Source organism: Mytilus californianus, unplaced genomic scaffold (genome assembly GCF_021869535.1).
Source record: "Mytilus californianus isolate M0D057914Y unplaced genomic scaffold, xbMytCali1.0.p SCAF_9, whole genome shotgun sequence".
Lineage (NCBI taxonomy): Eukaryota > Metazoa > Mollusca > Bivalvia > Mytilida > Mytilidae > Mytilus > Mytilus californianus.
The window spans coordinates 14,367,696-14,388,967 of NW_026262745.1; the positions used below are offsets into that span (position 1 = coordinate 14,367,696).

At 31.3% G+C, this 21,272-nt stretch overlaps 1 protein-coding gene across 1 annotated transcript; it reads left to right on the plus strand.

The window, feature by feature from the left end:
* The first annotated feature begins 3,967 nt into the window (after positions 1 to 3,967).
* Positions 3,968 to 21,272, plus strand: LOC127714538 (protein mono-ADP-ribosyltransferase PARP14-like). Its single transcript, XM_052220618.1, has 11 exons — positions 3,968 to 4,052; positions 7,632 to 7,705; positions 8,512 to 8,742; positions 10,922 to 11,137; positions 12,490 to 12,529; positions 13,104 to 13,201; positions 15,262 to 15,504; positions 15,771 to 16,001; positions 17,416 to 17,446; positions 19,051 to 19,650; positions 20,506 to 21,272. Exons 1-11 carry the CDS (start codon positions 4,046 to 4,048, stop codon positions 20,745 to 20,747), a joined length of 2,013 nt encoding a protein of 670 aa, XP_052076578.1. The 5' UTR covers positions 3,968 to 4,045; the 3' UTR covers positions 20,748 to 21,272.

Here is a 21,272-nt window from a genome sequence, read left to right on the forward strand (position 1 = left end):
TTTGTTGTTGTCATTTTTGTTTTTTTGTCTCTAAGATTTTGTATTTGGCTAAAACTCCCCACACTGATATTTCTAATAATTTGTTTTATTTAAAATTTACTACTTTGACCGTTCTCAACGGATATGACTTTTTCAATTTATTTCTGAAGACGGTGAAAAGGTTAAATAAACAAGTTTAACACGACTATGGCGTGTCAAACGTTGCAATATTTACAAAAAATAAAATATAATTATGTTCATAAAATTAAATGATTGTTCGTAAAAACGAGTTTATGTTCATAAAAACAAAATAATTGTTCATAAAAAGAAATATTTGTTCTTAAAACAATTATTAATATTCATAAAAACAAATAATTGTTCATAAAAACAAATAAGTGACCATAAAAAAGAAATATTTGTTCATAGAATTAAATAATTGTTCATAAAAGTTAAATATATATTCATAAAAAGTTAAATATATATTCATGAAAAGTTCAAAATATATTCATACACACAAAATTTCCATTCAAATAAATAGAAATATGTGTTCATAAAATAAAATGTATGTTCTTAAACATTTATAGACTGGTTCTCCTGTCTAGATAAATGATCATATTACATATTATAGAACAAGGTGATTAAACATAGTTGGAACCCAGTCTAAAAAGTTTATAAATACGTTCAATAACTTTGGTCTGAAACCCGGACCCAAACTAGATGCCGGACCAGGACTGAGAAAATTATGTGGGGAAAGTGTTCAAATTTACTAGCATTAGGTTCTCCTTTTGTGCATCCTACTGAGGGAAGGAAGTTAATTTTTTTAGCACCGGATCGTCTAGAATAGACGATACTGCGCAGATAAGGAAATAAATTAAAGAGTCTAAGGTAATATACGAAGATGATGTTATAAAATCGCGTTGACAAATATTTCGGCTGAACAAATAGGCTTCGTCAGTGTCAATAATTTTTATTGTTTTGATAATATTTATATATATTTAATTTTATTTATGGTAAATAGAAGATTGTATACATATTTGCAAGATAAATTTCGAAAGCACATAAAAAAATGTTAGGAGAATTCTCAGAAGACGCCACCGAGTTTCCATAAATGAAAATAATTATTTGATTAAACCATTTCTTTCGGTATAAACGAAATGATCTAATATTGAATAAGTGAGTCCGGGTTGTGGCCTAAAATGATCCCGGACTTTATTTTTTTTTGCATGAGAGAATCATATAATCTTAAGTCCGGGATCACTTCAGTTCACAGCCCGGACTCACCTATATTTTTTACGCCAATAATTTTATGTGAGTCCGGACGTAAGAGTATACGAAATAAATACACATCGACAGAAATGTAACTTAGATATTTTTTATAACATGTATAAATATAAATACAGTATGAAGTGTGCTTTGAAGACCACTATAATAAAAAGACATTGAAATACCTTCAAATACAGGACAACCCATCCGTTATGCCGCATACTATCTTGCAGTTTACAGGAATCAACCGAACTAATGTGAAAACAGGAGAATTAAAGAGCAGACTAGTAACACAAACATATATGCAGCAGATAGTTAGATCTAAACACAATACGAATATATCCCCAATATGTGCATTGTGTAATACAATAGATGAAGATCTAGAACACTTCATACTTTCATGCAGTAGACTTAAGCATACACGTGAAATGCACCTCCAAAATATAAAATTATACCTGGAAAGCTTAAAGAATGGGCTCTATCAGAACTTGAAACCCGCTGCATTTTTATGCACCTGTCCTAAGTCAGGAGCCTGTTGTTCAGTGGTTGTCGTTTGTTTGTGTTGTTCATAGGTGTTTCTGGTTTTTCGTTTTCATATAGATTAGACCGTTGGTTTTCCTGTTTGAATAGGTTTACACTAGTCATTTTGGGGCCCTTTATAGCTTACTGTTCGGTGTGAGCCAAGGCTCCGTGTTGAAGGCCGTATAATTGTTAACTTTTTATACATTGTGACTTGGATGGAGAGTTGTCTCATTGGCACTCATACCACATCTTCTTATTCATATTGGTCGACTGTGACATGCTTATAAAAATTGTGATGAACTGTACTCACAAAAGCCTTAACTATGGATTCCATATGAAACAACAACACTACATAGAGCTAGAAAACCTCACACGGCTGTTCTGTGCTACAATATGCATACCAGTAGAATGAGACAGATGGCAGGGTAGGGATGAGGGCGTAGTGAAGGCATATCTAGAAGTATTTTAGGCTTTTCTAAAATAACGACAATCCGCTTGAGAAGTGCTTATATTTATATATATAACATATATCTCTATCTAGATTTTAAGGGGCTACCTACCTATTATTTATTTGGACATCTTACTAAATAGTGCTTAAACTATTTTCTTTTCCTGCATATTTGCCGCATAGTGCTTTAATGTGCCCTAAATGTTGAACATATTCTACATAAATTGCAAATGGAATCATCTATCCAGTATAAATAGTATATTTATAGTATAAGACATTAACCTTTAGTGCTAACCTATCTGTATATTTTATCATACATCCAATATCAGTGCTCCAAAATTAACTTCCTTCACCTTAAAAGGAGAACCTAATGATAGTAAATTTAAAAAATTTTCCCCATAATTTTATCAGTCCTGGTCCGGCATCTAGTCCGGGTCCGGGTTTCCGACCAAAGTCCGGGTCCGGGTTTCAGATCAAAGTCCGGGTCCGGAGTCCCGTCCGGTCCGGAGTCCCGTCCGGTCCGGTTTCAGTGCATACCCAATCAAATACACTGTTACAAAAGCAACGAGGTATCCCATTATGCAAATTATTGAACGTATTTATAAATTTTAAGAATATATATTTTATTTTATGAACACATATTTTTATTTTTTTTAATTAAAATTTTGTGTGTATGAATATATATTGAACATTTCATGAAGATATATTGAACTTTTTATGAACACTTTATGAACAAATATTTCTTTTTTATGAACAATTATTTGTTTTTATGAATAATTATTTGTTTCTATGAACAATTATTTGTTTTTATGAATATTTATAATTGTTTTATTATAAGAACAAGGTACATGATTTTTTTAAATCTAAAATTTATTTAACTTTAAAAATTTAAACTGAAAATATGGGATTTTAGGTAAAAGTATAGACAAGACCATAGACAATGAAAATAAAATAGCACAAAATACAACACTTAAGATTAAAACTTAAATCCTATTAACCAAAAACAAAGGGGTACTCAGGATCTCAGTTACAAAACCTATGTCAGTTATGCGTGAAATAAAACGTAAAAAATCTGCTATCGTTTTAAAGTACGTTGTTCGTTCCAATTGGCCACATATAGCTACGTAACCGTATAATCGATAATAAATCTGATTGACCGAAAAGGCAGAACTTGTTCATAAGGTGACATAGGTGATGCTTGCTTTTCTGTTGTAGTAATGATATGAAGTCTGTGTTAAAAATCATATATGAAAAAAAAAAATCCAAAATATAAAAAATAAGAAGATGTGGTATGATTGCCAATGAGACAACTCTCCACAAGAGACCAAAATGACACAGAAATTAACAGCTATAGGTCACCGTACGGCCTTCCAAAAAGCTGCAAGATTCTTTTCATTGACATAAAATCTTCGACTAGTGTTGCAATAAAGAAAAGAAAACATTGAATTGGTGCAAGTTTCATCAAAGGGAAATAATTCGCTTCAAATAAAAGTTAAATATAAACATGTTTTCGGGGAAAAAAAGTATATTAAGCAAAAATACCGAACTCCAAGTTCAAATATCTTTTCTGATTTCAAAGGCGGAAGATACTAAATGGACATTGAAAACTCATAAATCATTAATTTGCCACTTTACACAGCTAATCGTTTTGTTATTACTAAGTAAAATACAAAGAAAGCAATTCTTTTTCAATTTAATTCTATTTTTATACCATAAAATTCCAACAATATATATAATACATCCTTGTCTTTTGTTTCTAACAACAAATAAAAACTAATATTTGACAGTAGTCTTATCAATAAAAGGATTGATGGAGCATCATAACATAATAAAATGAGTGGTAAGACAATAATTCTGTAGTATTTTTACATATAATATTTTAATTTTTGGCTTTTTTTTAACATGAAAATATTCAACAGCAGTCTGTAAGAATATTTTAAGTTAAATTAAACAAATTGAAATAACTAAAGGAATACATTTATCTCAATTATGATTTGGCAGGATGTCAAAATCTAGTGCGCAGTAACAGTACTGATACACTCTCACAGTATCTCTTCTTATATGAATATCACTTTTATAAAGTTCCAATTTATGATTGTTTTTCAATTTCGTTACACCAATATGTTTGATGATTTAAATGATGAAACCAACGAACCGTCGATTTTACTTATACAACTTTCGTTTTGTTAAACAAAACAAATTACCATGCATTAACACTAAGTAAGTTTGACCGAATGTTAAAAAAAGAAATAATAAAAAAATTAAATAAACGTATAATCTGTTTCTTTTTGTTCTTATATAATATATTATAAGTTTTCTATTTCATATCGGTTCTTTACAAATATCTGTATTATCTGTAACAATCTTAAACAAGTAGGCTCGGCACGAAAGTTTGGAAAACAAAATACTCTATGCATCTAACATATTTAAAGGGGCATTAGCTATAAGATATAAAAAAAAATTAAATTTGATTTTTTTTTGTTCAATCATTAATGAAAGTAAAATAGTGAAATAATAATTCGCTTTTAGCAGCCAGTTCGGTTCAATTTTGTCAAAATAAGCTAACAAATATCGCCGATGAATTATTCGCTTGCAAGTGAATAATTCGATCTCATTGAATCCGTATACAAGTGACCTTTTATTTAACTCCTTAGCTAGAGGTGGGTTACGCATGAACTAGGCGTGTTCAGCTATTAAAAGGAAAAGAATGTTAACATTGAAAGTGAAAAAAAGGTAAATCATTTGATTAACTGATTCGATCTACAATAACTCATTCTTATACAGGTAAAAACGATGATAAACATATTTGTTTAACCTTTAATATGAAATCAAACAGACCTAGAAAAGTTCAATTGCACGTGTTCACTATCAATTTATATCTATATTTATGTGTACATTGGGTTATATGACCGTCGGCAGTATTCTGAGGTCACCTCGATGGTTAATTAGATGGCGTCTAGACTAAAATACGCACGAAATACGAATACATATTATCGAGTCCATGCATTGTTAATTGTTCATTTTAGACATTTTGTAAGTTGGATATACATTTAATTAGGTTATAAATCAAATATGAGAGTTTGAATCAAATCGGTGAACATGAATTTGACAGCTAATGCCCCGTTAAAAGCACCACTTTGAAGTATGGTATAAAAGAACTGTCTAAATCGATGGAAATAAGGGCTCCCTGAGGGTGTTTGGACCTTACTTTTAAGGAAATTACCCGGCTAATAATTATCACCAGAAAATTTAAAGTCAGAATATATCATTTAGATTTAGTATCCATTAAAGGCATGTCATAAACTTGTGTAGTTCTCCTTGAAATGAAATATTATTTTATGAGTACCTCTATCTGTGTGTTGTCAGTATTATCGACCTTGTAGCCAGTACTTTAATCCGTATTGGCATGGTAAAACTATTCATCTTGACTTCTTTTTACTTTTGTAATTTTGAAAATATACTCAACTAATTATTCTTGCAACTCCTTCTGGCAATGTTAACCTTAGTTAATTTTTTGCTGTTAGGGTTTGAACTTTTTATCTTTAACGTACCTACAAATGATTATATCAAACGTAAGTGCAATCGAGAGTTACATTGTTATTGATTTCACAATAAAAACTAAAAAAAAAACGAACTTTAACAACTTTCATTTCATTGATTGACTTATATTTAAAAGGTTGTAATAATACATTATTACCCGATTTTTTATTATTGATATCGAAACACATTGTTACAGTTTTAAAAATTACTTTTCTTAATTTGCTGATTGTTAAATAAATGTGAAGTGGGATCGTGTAGTTCAGTGGTTGTCGTTGGTTCATGTCTGTCATATTTGTCTTTCGTAAATTATTTTTTTATGAATTAGGCCGTTAGTTTTTTGGATTTTCATTGTCGAAGGCCGTACGGTCTTACATCCACTTTATTTGAACTTTGGTGGATATATAGTTGTCTCCTTATTTTTATATTAATTTATATAGTTGTCTCCTTATTTTTATATTAATTAGACAAAAAAAAAAAAAAAAAAAAAAAAAAAAAACACACACACACACACACACACACACACACACACACACACACACACACACACACAAAAGACAAGAAATGAAAAAAATGTTATTCAATGATATACAAAAGTTTTACAATATTTTTTTGACTAACAACGGATGACCAGGACGCGTCTTATTAATAATATTAACAATTCACCTACTGTTCTGCCTACGATCCTGCATTTGGACTTATTTTCATCCGAAAGAAATATCTATGAGATCAGGGATGTTTGCTTTCTGAAATATTCATGGATCTATTTGTATTTCATGTTCAAACGATTTTGTATATGCGTCTTCCATCATGAGTTGGATTACTGTTATAAGTGAGCCACATCTGTTTACCATTTAGGAGCTCTTGAGAGCACCCCGGTTATTGGTGGAGTTCGTGCTCAGCCTTTAGTTTTCTATGCTGTGTTTGTTTAATGTTTTTTTGTTTTTGCCATTCCATTGTAAGTTTACTTTTGACTTATGAGTTTAAATATCCATTTGGTATCTTTTTCCTATCTTGTCATAGTCACTTCCTAAAACAACGTTACACAAACTAATGCGAACCTTAAAAAAATACAGAAAACAAAAGTTTTTGAAAGAAACAAAAACCTGTACTGACACTTATCAGTACTAAAAAACTGTACCGTAAATTGCACCTATTTTGACAGTTTTTTCACCTAAGTTTTTTTATGATAAAGACAAAAATTTCCATTCTGTCTTTATTTTGTAGCCGTGTCCTTCTTTATTATATAGGTACACCAATTTGATTTTTAATCCCTATTGAGTCATAGAAAAATGGGTTTGAATCGACCTCCAAACTATCCATGATTCCGTAATGAGGAGTACCCAAATTGCATCCATGCTTAAATTCACATCATTAAAAATCAAATAACAGATGTTTTGTTTTATTTTTTCAAATATTTCGAACATTTGACATTAGTACATGCTCACTATTCATTTTTTTAAAAGGGATGCTTGTAACATATTTTTTTTGTTCATTTTTAAAAGATGACTTTTTGTGAACGTCGCATGGCGGCGTTTTCGTACATTTTTCTTTTCCAGTGAAAGCTTCATCTGTTGATATACACTGTGAACGTTTAGTGTATATTTGAATATATTCACCTATTTTGTAAGACGTGTATAATGTCAAATAACTAAAATACAAATTTTTTAGTCTCAAAGAAAACTTTTAAGAATTTCTCAGCTGTTTATGTTGAATAGGTGCATTTTGGGTACTCAGTGCAATTTGGGTACCGTGACGTTATACTAAAAGTGGTTATTCCTATATGTTTGTCTTTCCCAAAAATGTTTTTTTCATTATGCTTGTATATTCCAAAAGTGTTAATTCATGAACAATAATAATTTAGAAATGTTCAAACATTTAGGAAGAAGAAATGGGTACTTACAGATTGGCCGAACGGCTGTTAGTATTGTGAAAGGGAACATCACTACTCAAGAAGTAAAACATTTTTTTTCTTTGTTTTTTAAATCTTTGCTTCATAACTTTTGTAGAATTAGTCGTACTTATTATATATCTTAATTAACAGTTGAATCAAGAGGGAAACATACTATGTAAAAAATCTTATATATACAATATTTTGTTACGTCCGGGGTGCTTGTGAAAATCATATACATTGCGTTCAGTCTAATTTAGATACCGGAAATAATAGACATTGCATCCAGTCTAATTTAAATACCGGAAATAATAAGTACATTTATAAACTAGTCTCGTCTAAAATACTTTTTTTTTGCTATGTGTCAAAAAAAAAAATGTTTAATTGCAAAGAGACTTCAAAGTACATGCATGAATTCAGAATTTAACAAACCTATCATTAATAAAGATATGTAAGCGATTTGAATTTCAAAAGACATCAGAATGAAATATTCTGAATTTATCCGTTTAAAAATATTTATCAATCTGCAAATCTTAATCAGACCCGCCTTTAATCAAAAACGGAAAAGTAATTTGTGAATATCAGTTTTAGTATATTTTTGTTAATGCTGATTATCCTTTTATGCAATGTTTGATACAAAAGCTCATCTGTTAAACGAGTTATATATACAAAAAAAAAATTCTTGATAGAAAGCAAAATAATTCAATAAAACTGAAAAGAAAAAGAGAAAACTTAACTCAACGACTACAAAATAACAGTGATTAAAAAGTTGCTAAATATACTTTGGCCGTTTCTTTTTTTCATAACAAATATGTTGTATCACGAAAATGCAATGTTATTTATTTTTTTTAAATTTTTTAAATTTGCATAGATTGATGTGATAGTCAATACCACGAATGCTGAGTTAAAACTTGACAAAGCAGGGCCATCATCCAAGGCAATCCTGTCAGCTGCTGGAAACAGTATTCAAAGTGAATGTGACGTTAAATATCCGTTTAATATTAACCCTGGTGATGTTGCAATTACTGGACCTGGCTATTTAGAAGCTTTAAAGATATTCCATATATATCTTCCACGTTACAATGATTCTGAAGATGAAAAGGTTTGTTTATTATTTATATGCCACAAACCAAATACTATTAATCCGCACATTCATAAATCGTACCTAAAACACGTCAAACCTGTACTACATGTAATCTGCAAGCTACTTTTCATTTCATACGCGTTTTAAAGTAGTGTAGTTCTACAATTTATTTTTAGTTTGCATGTTGAATAGACGATCATGTCACGTGAACAGACTAAACATGACATTACATTCTTCATATCACGTCGATTGACTCACTACAAATGTAGAGAAAAATATCAGCAAATAAATATTAACATCTGACTTTCTGAACAGTGTATCCATTGCATTGATCTAATTTTGGAGGTTGTTGAGTTTGGTGAGTAGTTAAAAGTGATTTGAATGGAGTCATAGACGCAAACGAAGTAAAGCAAATTTCTTTCACCGAATGAAAAAATATTATACATTGTTATCTGAAAATGAAGACAAAGGCGACTACAAATAATGACATAATCAAATAGTTGATTAAAATATATTTGAAAAGTTATGTACATTAAAGCATAATAGACTGAGACTGAAACCTTGCAGCAGGTTTTTTTTAATAGAATGAACATCGATTCAATTAGCTAATTCATAGATGTGAGTACTTTTTCTTGCTTAAAATTCTTTACATATTTTTATAGGCTTTGTACATTATCGTGTCTCCCTGTACTTTTACGTCTTTCTTATATGAAATATTATCTAAAATACGGCAACCGATATAAGAGTTACGGAGAACAAGATTTCATATCAGCAGGCTAGGTACTTTGAAATGCTTTCAGTGGCTCAGAAGAAGTTAGAAGTTTGAACCTCGACATTAAAAGAGAGGTGAAAGATACCAAAGGGGCATTCAAGCTCATAAGTCGAAAACAAACTGATAACGCATAGGAAAAAAAGAAACAGACCAAAAGACAAACAATAGTATACAAAAATCAACATAGAAAACTAAAAACTGAGCAACACTGTCGTTTGATATGTCTCAATGTTTTGTTATTTTATGCGTTTCATGTTAATCAGTTTTTTATAGCTTCTATTAAATGTATGCACTCTTTTTCAACGAGCTGGTAATTAATACATTGACATTGTATTAAGATTCATTGCTTTTTAAAGATTTAATGTTGATATCTAGAAGTCATTTTTTTTGGAATTTGCGTTGCTGTCTGGTTGACCCTTCCATTCTCTGAACTAGATGAAACAGATCTTAATTGACCACAAAGTACCAATTCAACCGCATTCAATCATTAACTGCTAGACTACATTTGATTGTTACTTCTTTTATTGTGTCTCTTCCTGCAAACATCAAAACGGCCGTTTTATTTGAAATTCTTTACTTGTAAAAGGCAGTGATTTCAGACAAGCGTGTTTTCTGTGCATTGTTTATTTTCAACGCCCTGTCCAAATGTAGATAACACTTCATAAACCCATAATTTTGCCACTAAAAATCTTAATTTTTTACTGTGATAATGTAGGGAAATTTTATTAAAACATATGTGTATATGTTTCAGTTAAAACAGATTTTCATCAATTGCGTCATTAGTGACGTAATTGTGACGTTATAATGTAGGGAAATTTCATAAAAACCAGATTTTTGTACAATTCTGCAAATTTTATAACAGTTTTCTGAAAAAAAATAAACTAACAGCGGCGCCGCACTTCTACCACAAATATTTTTGCTAAAATATTCTTATTATACCATATTTTGTACATTTCAACACAAATTTCAAAGAGCGAGGGTCGGCGCCACATACAAATCATGAAAAAAAGTGGAAAAACTTGAACATTTCTAGAAAATAGACGAAAAAGAAATATATTTCTATTTCAGGCTAATAAATTAATAAATATAAAGCAGATATACAACATTTTATATGATACTTTCAAATATCATACATTTAGCATACATACCCATTAGATTAACTTTATTAATTGAAGTTAAAAAAAAAAAACTTTACGAGGGCCGTTTTGGTGGGTTTCTGGCTCTACTCCTTTCGTGTGTCCAAAGCACTTTTCTAAATCAACCTTTAACAAGAAAACTCAAGCCTTAACATTTAAAAGCCAAGCGTGCATACATACGTCGAAAAGTTAGGACAAATAGAACTTGAAATTTTGTTGTGAAGATTCATTGTACACGCTGAAATAGTTTTGTCTTCCAATAATTACATATATATCTTTTGTTTTGAAGTATATTCATACAGCACTTAATGTGTGTCTCAAAAAAGCTGATAGTTTGGGACATCAGTCAATTGCGTTTCCTGCCCTTGGAACTGGCAAGTTGAACTACAATCCAAATGTCGTAGCTGATGCATTGTTCGAAGCAGTTGAAAGGTACAACGAACAAAATCACAATCCAAAGTTGGAACTAGTAATATGTGTTGTTTACCAGGACCAAATGTATGAGGTATGTTTGCATGTAGAGAAAAAGATTTATTCTAAAGGGTCAATGAAAAATCCCATAAGTCGAAGGAAACCTGATAACAACATAACCAAAAAAATAAAGAAAGACAGACACACACAGTAATATTACATAATCTTAATCTAGAGTAACAATCAAAAATCAAGGCGTGAACTCAGGTGCTTTCATGTTCAACTAGTAGCACCACTAGTGCTGCTCAAACCAAGACCAGCAGAACATATCCAAAGTCACATTTAACACAGATTTTATATAGCGGTCAACCAAATCATGATGGCGTCTAATAAATATTCGTAGTGCTGCTTCACTTTTATCATTTAGACCACTGGTTTCAATAGATTCCTTGCAAGCAGCATCCTCCCATGTAGAAAACTCATAATAGGAATCACAAGGCCTGAACTACAGTATCTACTGGAATATATATAAATATAAATTAAAAGCCTGGCATGTTTAACAACTTAATGAGGAATATAATCCAAAGGAAACCAATTAGAATAGCCAAAATCATAAAAGCTCAACTTTACATAAGGAAGTTGGCACGTTAGTTTCTTAATGATTTCTGAGTTTATCAACTGCAAATAAACTCATCATAGATACCAGGATTGAAATTTTATATTTACGCCAGACGCGCGTTTCGTCTACAAAAGACTCATCAGTGACGCTCACAAATTTAAGTAACGTTTAAAAAATAATTCAACCACACATGATATTAATCAAGAATCTTGAAGATGTTAGTTTCAGAGATATTATTTCAAATCAGAGTGTAATTTTACAAAGTATTATTTGTCCCTTTAAAACAAGATAATGTTTTTACTTCACTTGACCTTTGACTTTTACGAAACAAAGCTTTTGTAACTGCGAGCATCCTTTATTGATTTCACTCCTTTTGGGATTTATTGGATTCCTTCAGTTCATTTAAAAAAAAAGAAAGATTTATGAGATTTGAACATCCGTAAACAACAGTTGCCTCTAAATGAAGTACACCATTGTACATTGATTGAAACCAAAATACTTCCATTATTGAAATGACAAATCCTATTCTGATTTTTAAAATGAATTGTGTAGAGAGCATTGAAAGTGCGAGGATCCGCAGTAGGTATTTCAAAATAGAACTATCAGGAATTCGATTCGTTCACCCGTTCATTTTATACATTATTCAAAACTACTGAATAATCCTTGCTAGCTTCACATCGCATATCTTAATTGTTTTTTTCAAAGGCAAAACAGTTAGTTATTGAAGACGTTGAATCAAACGCTAATAGTTTTATAATAATTCAAAGACGACATCTTTGGACAATGTAGAAAAGACAGTAATATTGATGATTTATATTTGATTTCAGAATTTTGTTGCAGCAGCAAGAAGAAGAGCCAGACTAAAAGGTTTATAATTTCAAGTTGTTAAGAATGAATAATTTCTGTTATTAAGGAAAATATGTACCTTTAATGTTATTTCTAACACTGCGTCGATACCATTGCTGGTGAACGGTAGTATCCGAGTGTATCACCAACCCAGTTACCAGTTTTTCGGGACTTGTACCACAATACAGATTTTGTGTTATTAAAATTTACTGTTACATAATTTGAAAATTATTTTAAATCAAAGAATATATCTCCCTCATGCAAAACTCTGATTCCTTGCATGACTTTGGTTATTCTATTTTGTCTTTTTTGGTTTATTAGATCTTCATTTTTTTTTAAAACCTTTGGATTTTCAAATATTTTGTCCGCGAGCATCACGAAAGAGACATTATTTTCGAAATGCGCATATGGTGCAGAAAATTGTTTCCATTAATGTTATTATTAATGGAAATCAATAAATGGTAATTGAAGCTACAGATGTAGAAATTTAATACAATAGTAAGCAGAAAATAAGAACAGTTCATTCAATTTTGAAGAAAACTAAGTATAAGTAACCTTGCATTATGTCTAAATGTGCCTGTTTAATAATTTACAGGGAATGAGGCCAGGGGGTTAATGGAAAGGACGTCTGGAAGCAAGACACTTGGGAAAACAACTGTTAAAGTCATGGTAGGAGATCTGACACAGAAACAGGTACTTGTTCAGTTAAACATTGGTTCAGACGAAACATAATTGATGTGTCTTTATCAATAAGTACATTTAATTTGGAGATAAATTGTACTTCCAAGTGATTGGTATTCTAAAGGGGCTGACTGTTTCCTCTTATACTGCAGAATCATGAATCACAGTTAATTGCAAACCTTCATAATGACGCGAAGAACATCCATTGATTAATTTGTGATAAATATTTTTCACAATGCTTGTGGAAATTATGATAATGGTTTTCTGTTAACAATCCATATTCTTAACTGTCATGGCAAATTTTCATAAAGACCAACAGCCACATTACTTGATAGGTATTTGTCACAAAGCCAATTGGTATTATGATAATATAATCTCTGCTTACAATCCAGATTTTTCTAAATAAATATACAAATGAGATTTATCTACTTGTGATTCAAACATTAACAGTGACCATGATACTTTTTAAAGCCTTAATAATACCATTTCTCAAAATAATGTTCATATCATAATTTATGAAAATAGAATGCCGTTTCCTTTCTATTTTCTTTTCCTTGGTGTTAATGTCTGTCGCAAATACACATGTACATAGTTTGAACCAGTACTTAAAAAAATGTTGTTTTGTTTTTTGTTAAATGTTGCGTATCAATTCTGTACATTGTCTAATTAATATCTTGTCTTCCAGTACTGTTTATGACGCTGCTGAAATCTTTTCTGAAGTATATCAACTAATATTATCAGACGACATGATTTTATATCAACAGGTTTGAGTTGGCTTTAGTAACTGCGATAGTTCTTTGATGAAGTGTTATTTTGTTTTATGATTATGTCACCCATACGACAATGTCGGGTGACATATTGCTTATCCTCCGTTTCTTTTTTTTGGGTTATTATTATACCTTCACTTTTTTCCGAGGCTTTTCTTGGAGACTACTGGACCAATGTTAATGACACATCAGCATATGAGAAGCACCATGTGTAGATGTGCAGTTGTACCTTTGAATTTTTTTAATGGCCGCCGTTACCATGGAAACAGAACAAATGCGAAAAATGAGAAAGTGTACAAATGATACTTAATGGAAATGTCACTGATCATGATGATCATCTGAGTTTGGAATTTTAAAAATTCAATAAAACTTTACAGAGATGACAACTGGCATTTGAAGATGTGGCATTCGACCTATGAATTTTAAAACGACTGCCGTTTAGTGGTAATTTACGGTATTGTTAGCCTACTGATTAATGTTAGAAGGGGAGAATTGAAATCTGAAATAACTAATTTAAACCTTTTAAAAACAACAGTTTCCGAAATTATATGAAAACAGCAGATTGAGCCTCATAAATCTTACCAAAATACTGGGGTAAACTAAGGTGCATTAGAAGAGTAAGCAGTTCCTGCTCAACTTTAGGCATCAGATTTTCAAATTCAAAATGGGGAATTCCAAAAAAACTGAAAAAATCGAACTCTATCAATCAACAGAACAAGTGAAAAACAACTGCCATATTCCTGACTTGGTGTGGTATTTTCCAAAGAAAATGGTGGGTTTAACCTGGTTTTATAGCTAGCTGAAAATCCCACTTGTATTACAGTTGCTTAGAGGCTATGATTGTGGAGTTGACATGTAGATCAAATCCTGGTCATCAAGGTGAACCAAATTATGATGATTTCAACTTTACTATTTGGAATACACTTGGTTCAATAGCTTTTATCCCAGAAGCAACCCTCTATCAAGAAAACCATGACAAAATAACAAGTCGTGGAGACTTTGGTTTCTGTACCAGACTTGGTGATTTGAAAAAACTGAAAAAATCCCTTAAACTGCTGTCCATCTAGGATGTGTGTTTTTCCAGTATGAATAATAATAATATATCCGAGTGGGATATTGCGTCTCTTTGTTCACCATTGCACTGTTAATCGATGGTAATTTAAAATTACCTAGTGAATGCTAAATATCTATCCATCGAAAACATGAATTTAAATTAATATTGTGTTTCGAACCGACTCTACTAAGTCATGACTTCAGAGACTTTTGCTTTACAATAGAAGTTGTTTAGTGTCTTCTACCTAACAGGCAGACGTTTTGGTACACACGTGCTCACATAATCTTCAGCTGAATCAAACAACAGGACTTTCAACCGCTGTTTTAAAAGCTGCAGGACAAAATATACAAAATGAAATAGATGATAGTTATGACGGTACTTTAAAAAATGGTGAATTTGTTGTTACCAATGGTTATGGCCTGAGTTGTAAAAAGGTATACCACGGAAAGGTGTTATGCTTCACTGCCAATGGTGAGAATGCGAAACCAGATGAGGTAACTAATAATTGTAAAATTCAATATTTGAATAAGCTCCGGTTGTGGACGAAATTATCAAAACCTTTCAATTAAAAACAGTTCTTATTGAGATATAGACAAATGATTATTGTCCATGTTTTTAAAGCTTAAACCAACTTAACAACTAAAAGACTTTAAAAGTTTTTCAATGGATAAAATGATTTGTTGAATTTTGTATATGTGTTTTACTATAAAAATAAGATAAAAGGTGATTTGCAATTTACTTTTTTTGTTTCCCATTCTAGGTTCTTTCAAAATTTGTGAAAAACTGTCTAACAACTGCAAGTAGATATTGCACTCACAGTATAGCTTTTCCGGCGATTGGTACAGGGGAACTTAAATTCCCATCTGACATTTCAGCGTCCATACTAATAGAAGCAATACGTGATTTCCTTCATCACCATCCGCAAACAACCATTTCGGATATCAAAATTGTTATATATGGCGGTAACATCACTTGGTCGAGCATCGAAAAGGTAAAAGAATCTTAAAAGAATTTGTAATATCAATAAAACAGTAATGAAGTTGTATTTGCCTTATTACGCTCATCTTTGACTTCAATAAGAAAACATCTAACTGTATGAAATGTAAACTTTTGAGATTGATTCCAAAAATAAATTTGTCAATTCCTTGCAGGTATCTTACAAAGGTCTTCAAATTATAAAATGTCATATCTTTCATTGTTTCGATAAAGTCATTAGACAATTCATTGATGTACTATATCATTAAAATGACTCATTTTGAATTTAAATCTGCAATGTTTAGCTTGCAAAATAAAATATATCTTATTTCTGCTGCTTTTTTTCCATTCCAGCGACTTTTACTAAGAGTATTACAAGGCAAAATGTCCATATAAAGAAAGTACATACAGCATGCTTTAAATAACTATGCGCATATTCTGATATGATGTGTCAAATTGTATCCGTGACTATGTTGTCTGTAACAGCAATATAATGTAGGAATGTGTTTTTTTCTAGGCTGATCTTTTTTACATGTTTGTTTTTGTCTATGTGTTTCACTGATCGATGAATGCAAAAACGATAATGAGTACATAATCTTAAAAGATTTCTGACCCTTGTCGGAAACCTCATCAATAATCAATATATTTTTTAAGTCCGTGTTTGTTTGCCTTCGTTATTAATCTGTTGTAAGCAGATGTTTAGTAGACTGTGAAACTAATCTGTTAATCGTTTAAAGTTGGCAAAGCGTGATATATGGACTCCAGTCTATAGAGAAGACCGTTTGCTAGGCTCTGTATTTTTCCTGGCTTACTACCTTTTTGGATTTCTGTCTCACCCTCGTAAACTATTGTTCATATGATAGCAATTTCAGTGTACAGAACACATCTGTTTCTGGGATAACCTTCATCTACTTAGAATTTTAATTGGCATCTTGTGAATGGACGTCATAAGTATATCTGAATATCTGGTATAATGATAAGATGGCGTTACAGTGTCATTCTTGTCTATCTTTCAGGGTTTCATTAAGTATATACGCTTCATTTGAGAATCATGAATATGAGGCAATTGCTACTTGATGAGCCCTCGAAGTTAATTGGTGCATGTTTGTTTTATGTATCATCATCCTTTTCGGTAACCAGATATACAAATTTGTGAGAAATCATATGTTCTTTTATAACGTTTAAGGAAAAATTTCAAAAAAGAAACAAAAACCGTAAGTGATTTATTGATCGCCGTGTCCTTTCCACCATGTTGTTGAATGTCTTTAAGCACGTAAGTTGTATGACCCAAATCGACTTGTCTATCATTTATGCTCTCTTCGGGAGCATTTACATACTGATCAATTACTTTTAGCTAATTTGATATGAATTTTATTCATAAATAATTTACTTCATCCGGATCTATTCACATCTTCTTATCTTATTTGCAGGCATACAGAAACGAACTTTCCCGATCACAAGGTATGCATAATGATGATGGAAAACTTTGTTTTTATAGTCAGTGCGGGTATGAAAATTATTTCTTTGGAGTTATACAGAAGACATTGAAACGAGTTTGACTCAGGAAACAAAGGTTAAGGGATCGTATGCAAGCATCAAGCGTACCCCTAAGTCTCTTCTGTGTGATACCTCTTGTCAGAAATTAGGGCAACAGTACTTTACTGAAATTCAAATCTTATAAACCGATCAAAATGAAAATGATCAAAAAATCAAATCCAATCATACCGCATCTCCTATTTTTTATCAGAAATAGGAACTGAGGAAATCATATGAACTCCTAAGGGAGCAAGAAAGGGTGCGTCAACAGAATAAGTGTCTCCTTCTTTGCATGCATCAACTGCCATGGTAATCCACACTCAGTCAAAATGTCACAATCGGGAATAGGACTCAATCGGTTAAATTAATGATTAGACAACTAATCTGGTATCTTAAGAAACATGTCGCTGTCATAAAACCGACAATATTGTAATTACAACAGCTACTTGAAGCATACATGGTTGGAGCTTTCTTCATAGAATAAGTTTATCATTAAATGAACAAAATAATGCAGTTATAATCACAAAAGGTAGTTAGAACATGATATACATGTCCGTAAGCGATAAATCTAATTACAAAAAAATGGTAAATGAAAAATTAAAAGAAATGTGGGATATACGTTATAAGATAACAAACCACGAACTAAGAACCAAAAATAGTCTAGAAGGAAACATACAAACGGTTTTCAACAATATAACAAATGCAGCAGTTCGTTAACGCCTAAACCACAACGAATCTGCAATAGTTTTGAATATATTTAACAAAACCTTTAAAAGATCTCTTTCATCAACACCAAATTTTCCAATGACAAAAAAATCCATTAAGATATGATTAAGATATGATAAATCAAAAACATAACATAACAAACAATATCGTATTAAAAATGCTTGCAGTTACTGAAAGCGAGCTCAAAGTTCTTAATATATTGATATGAAATCATGTTGTCCTCTCTTCAAATATCGATGGCCGTACTTCGCATAAGATTATATACAGCATGGTTATTAACTGTATAGGAAAAAATAAAATGGCAAAAATACCGAACTCCAAGGAAAATTCGAAACGGTAAGGTCTTTATCAAATGGCAAAATCAATAGATCAAACACACCAAACGAATGGAAAACAACTGTCATATAACACATGTGTTTTTGAGCAATCCCAAGAGAGAAAAAACAATACAGAAACGAAATAAACTGTAAGTCTTGCTTCAAACGTATTTAGCAAAAAAAAAAAGATTAATTACACGTGGGAATATTGAAAAGAGAACAAATGATAACATAAACAGTGAAACGTCAGTTTTAAGAGAGTGTTTTCGAGTCTTATTTTCTTTAACAATTACTGAAATGCATTAAGTCAATATAAAAGAACCAAAACGCAATATGTGAAATATTTGATGAAACTGTCCATAGACAAATACTACATTAAAATTAATAAAAAAAAAGCAGTGATAACACAATGTAAAAGAAAAAGCACAAAGTGATTTCAAATAATTGATTAACTTTGTTTGATCAAATTTGATTTTCTTCTTTCAGGCACACCAAATCAGATCATTCAGGCCGTACCACAAAGAGGATCCAAAGCATATTTTCGTTATAAATACAAGGAAGAACCAAGACCTCCATCTAATTGGAGCCATTTTGAATGTAACAAAACAATTAAGGAATTACTTGTAAAACACTCAAAACAACCTTTCAAACTCGTAAAACCAGATAACGCAACTTTCCAATCAATCAAACATCTATTCCTGAATACGATTGGAATAAATTGTGCCCAAGTGGTATCTATTATGAGAAATGAAAATCTTAAAGTGTTTGAGAAATACATTCAAGACTGTCAAAGACTTTTTTGTAGAGCAATAAGTAATGGACCATGTAAATCATTAGCAAACACACCAAGATCACGCGGTTCAGTCACTACTTTACAATATGTAAACAGAACTATAGCACACCAGTTAAATCAAGATTTGAATGAGGTTTATCTTTTCCATGGAACAAAGAAAGAGAGAGTAGATGCCCTACTTCAAAATGGATTAGATCCTAGGTTAGCAGCGTTGAACTTTCCTACACTGTGGTTGGGTTCTGGAGTATACGCTGCCGAAGAAGCCAGTCTTTCCGCTAAATATACACCACCAGGTAAGATAGTATCTACTCATTTAAAAACAAAACAAACAAAAAACTGCCATCCAATATTTGTCGTGAAATCATGAAAAGTTAAACCTTGGGAAACAATTGTCAAATATGACATTAATTGTCTTAACTGAATGAATCATGAATGTTGAAATCGCAATAGAAGCAGAAAATGAAAAAAATAAAAGGTTAACTTTCAACTAAAACCAACAAGTACCCCCTCAAGCTCCCGCCCATAACAAAAAAACAAACACATAACAAACGCTTAAAAATGGGTAAACAAACCCAAACCCCAAAACAGAACAAACGAAACAAACAAAGACTACACACCCTAGAAAGGGAACCACATTTGTCATGTGAGTCACTTGGAGCCCTTGTTGTTGGCAATCTTTGTTTATAGAATAACAATGCAACATAAATAGATTGATTGATTGTTTGATGCTTAATGTCGAGTAAAAATAAACGAAAAAGATTCAGAAGTTACCAAGGGACAATAAAAGAATAAGTTTAAACATACATATTGGTTCTGTAACATCATTGTATGTGTTACGATTGGAATTTTATTTATTCGTCGAAGGCAAGATATTTCAAGTTGTTCCAAAGTTTATGTCATTAAGGGTGAGAATTGTACATTTAATCTCATCTTATCTTATCTTCCATTACCTTTTCAATTTTCACGTAAGTCATGCTTAGTCGAATGTTCGCAAAAAAATGTTTCTTTTGAAAAAAAAAATCAAAATGGTCACTAGAAAATGAGGTCATAGTAAAATTCTTAGTCTATAAATTTACACCTTGATATAAATATGTACGCTTAAACCTTTTTCTGGTTTATGAATAATTAATACATGCTTTTCTTTACAGATGGCCAAGGAGTGTGTACAATGTTTGTGATGAGGGTTTGTCTTGGAGATGTTTTTACGACACAGAATAAAATGCAGCATTTAAGAAGACCACCCTGTAAAGAGCTTTGCCAAACAACATGTATACAACATAATGAGTTCTTTGATTCTGTTGTTGGTGAATTTCAACAAAGGGAATTTGTCGTATACGATGGTGCTAAATGTTACCCAGAATATGTTATTGAGTATAAAGTTTTACAGTGAGACTCTACTATGCAGTCATGTAACAAAAACTTGATTTGATATGTATGTTACACTTTTTGTTCAGTGACATGTGAAATGCGGATACAAACATTTCGTTAAAAACACAATACACACATAATGTACTCATTCATGTTCTTTGCTTTGCCTATGTTTTGAATGATTTATATAACTTTATTTGTGATATATAATTCAATGATATTAATTGTGCTTTTACCCTGAGTGATGTTTTTCTTACGTACCGACCATCATACATCTGATTTTGTTAGTTCACTTTTTAAATATTGATACGCGTAGACTCTATAGGGGAACTAAACATGAAACGATTACGCAATGAAAATAAGTTTACCAGTAAGTTAAAGCAAATATATTACCCCAATTCGTTACAAGATAAAAAAACTATGGGTTTTGCGTCTTTAAATGTCAGCTGTTTTTGTACTCGGTGGAAAAAGAGAACATTTACCTATTTTGATCCGTGTAAAAATGCAGCTGACATTTAGAACGGTTAACACAATTTATCTACTAGTA

What these genes read in the sequence shown, in the direction of transcription:
- LOC127714538 (XM_052220618.1), top strand. An exon ending in ACCAGGACCAAATGTATGAG is followed by an intron (nt 11,138 to 12,489) that starts GTATGTTTGCAT and finishes ATTTGATTTCAG; the next exon opens with AATTTTGTTGCAGCAGCAAG. An exon ending in GAGATCTGACACAGAAACAG is followed by an intron (nt 13,202 to 15,261) that starts GTACTTGTTCAG and finishes TCTACCTAACAG; the next exon opens with GCAGACGTTTTGGTACACAC.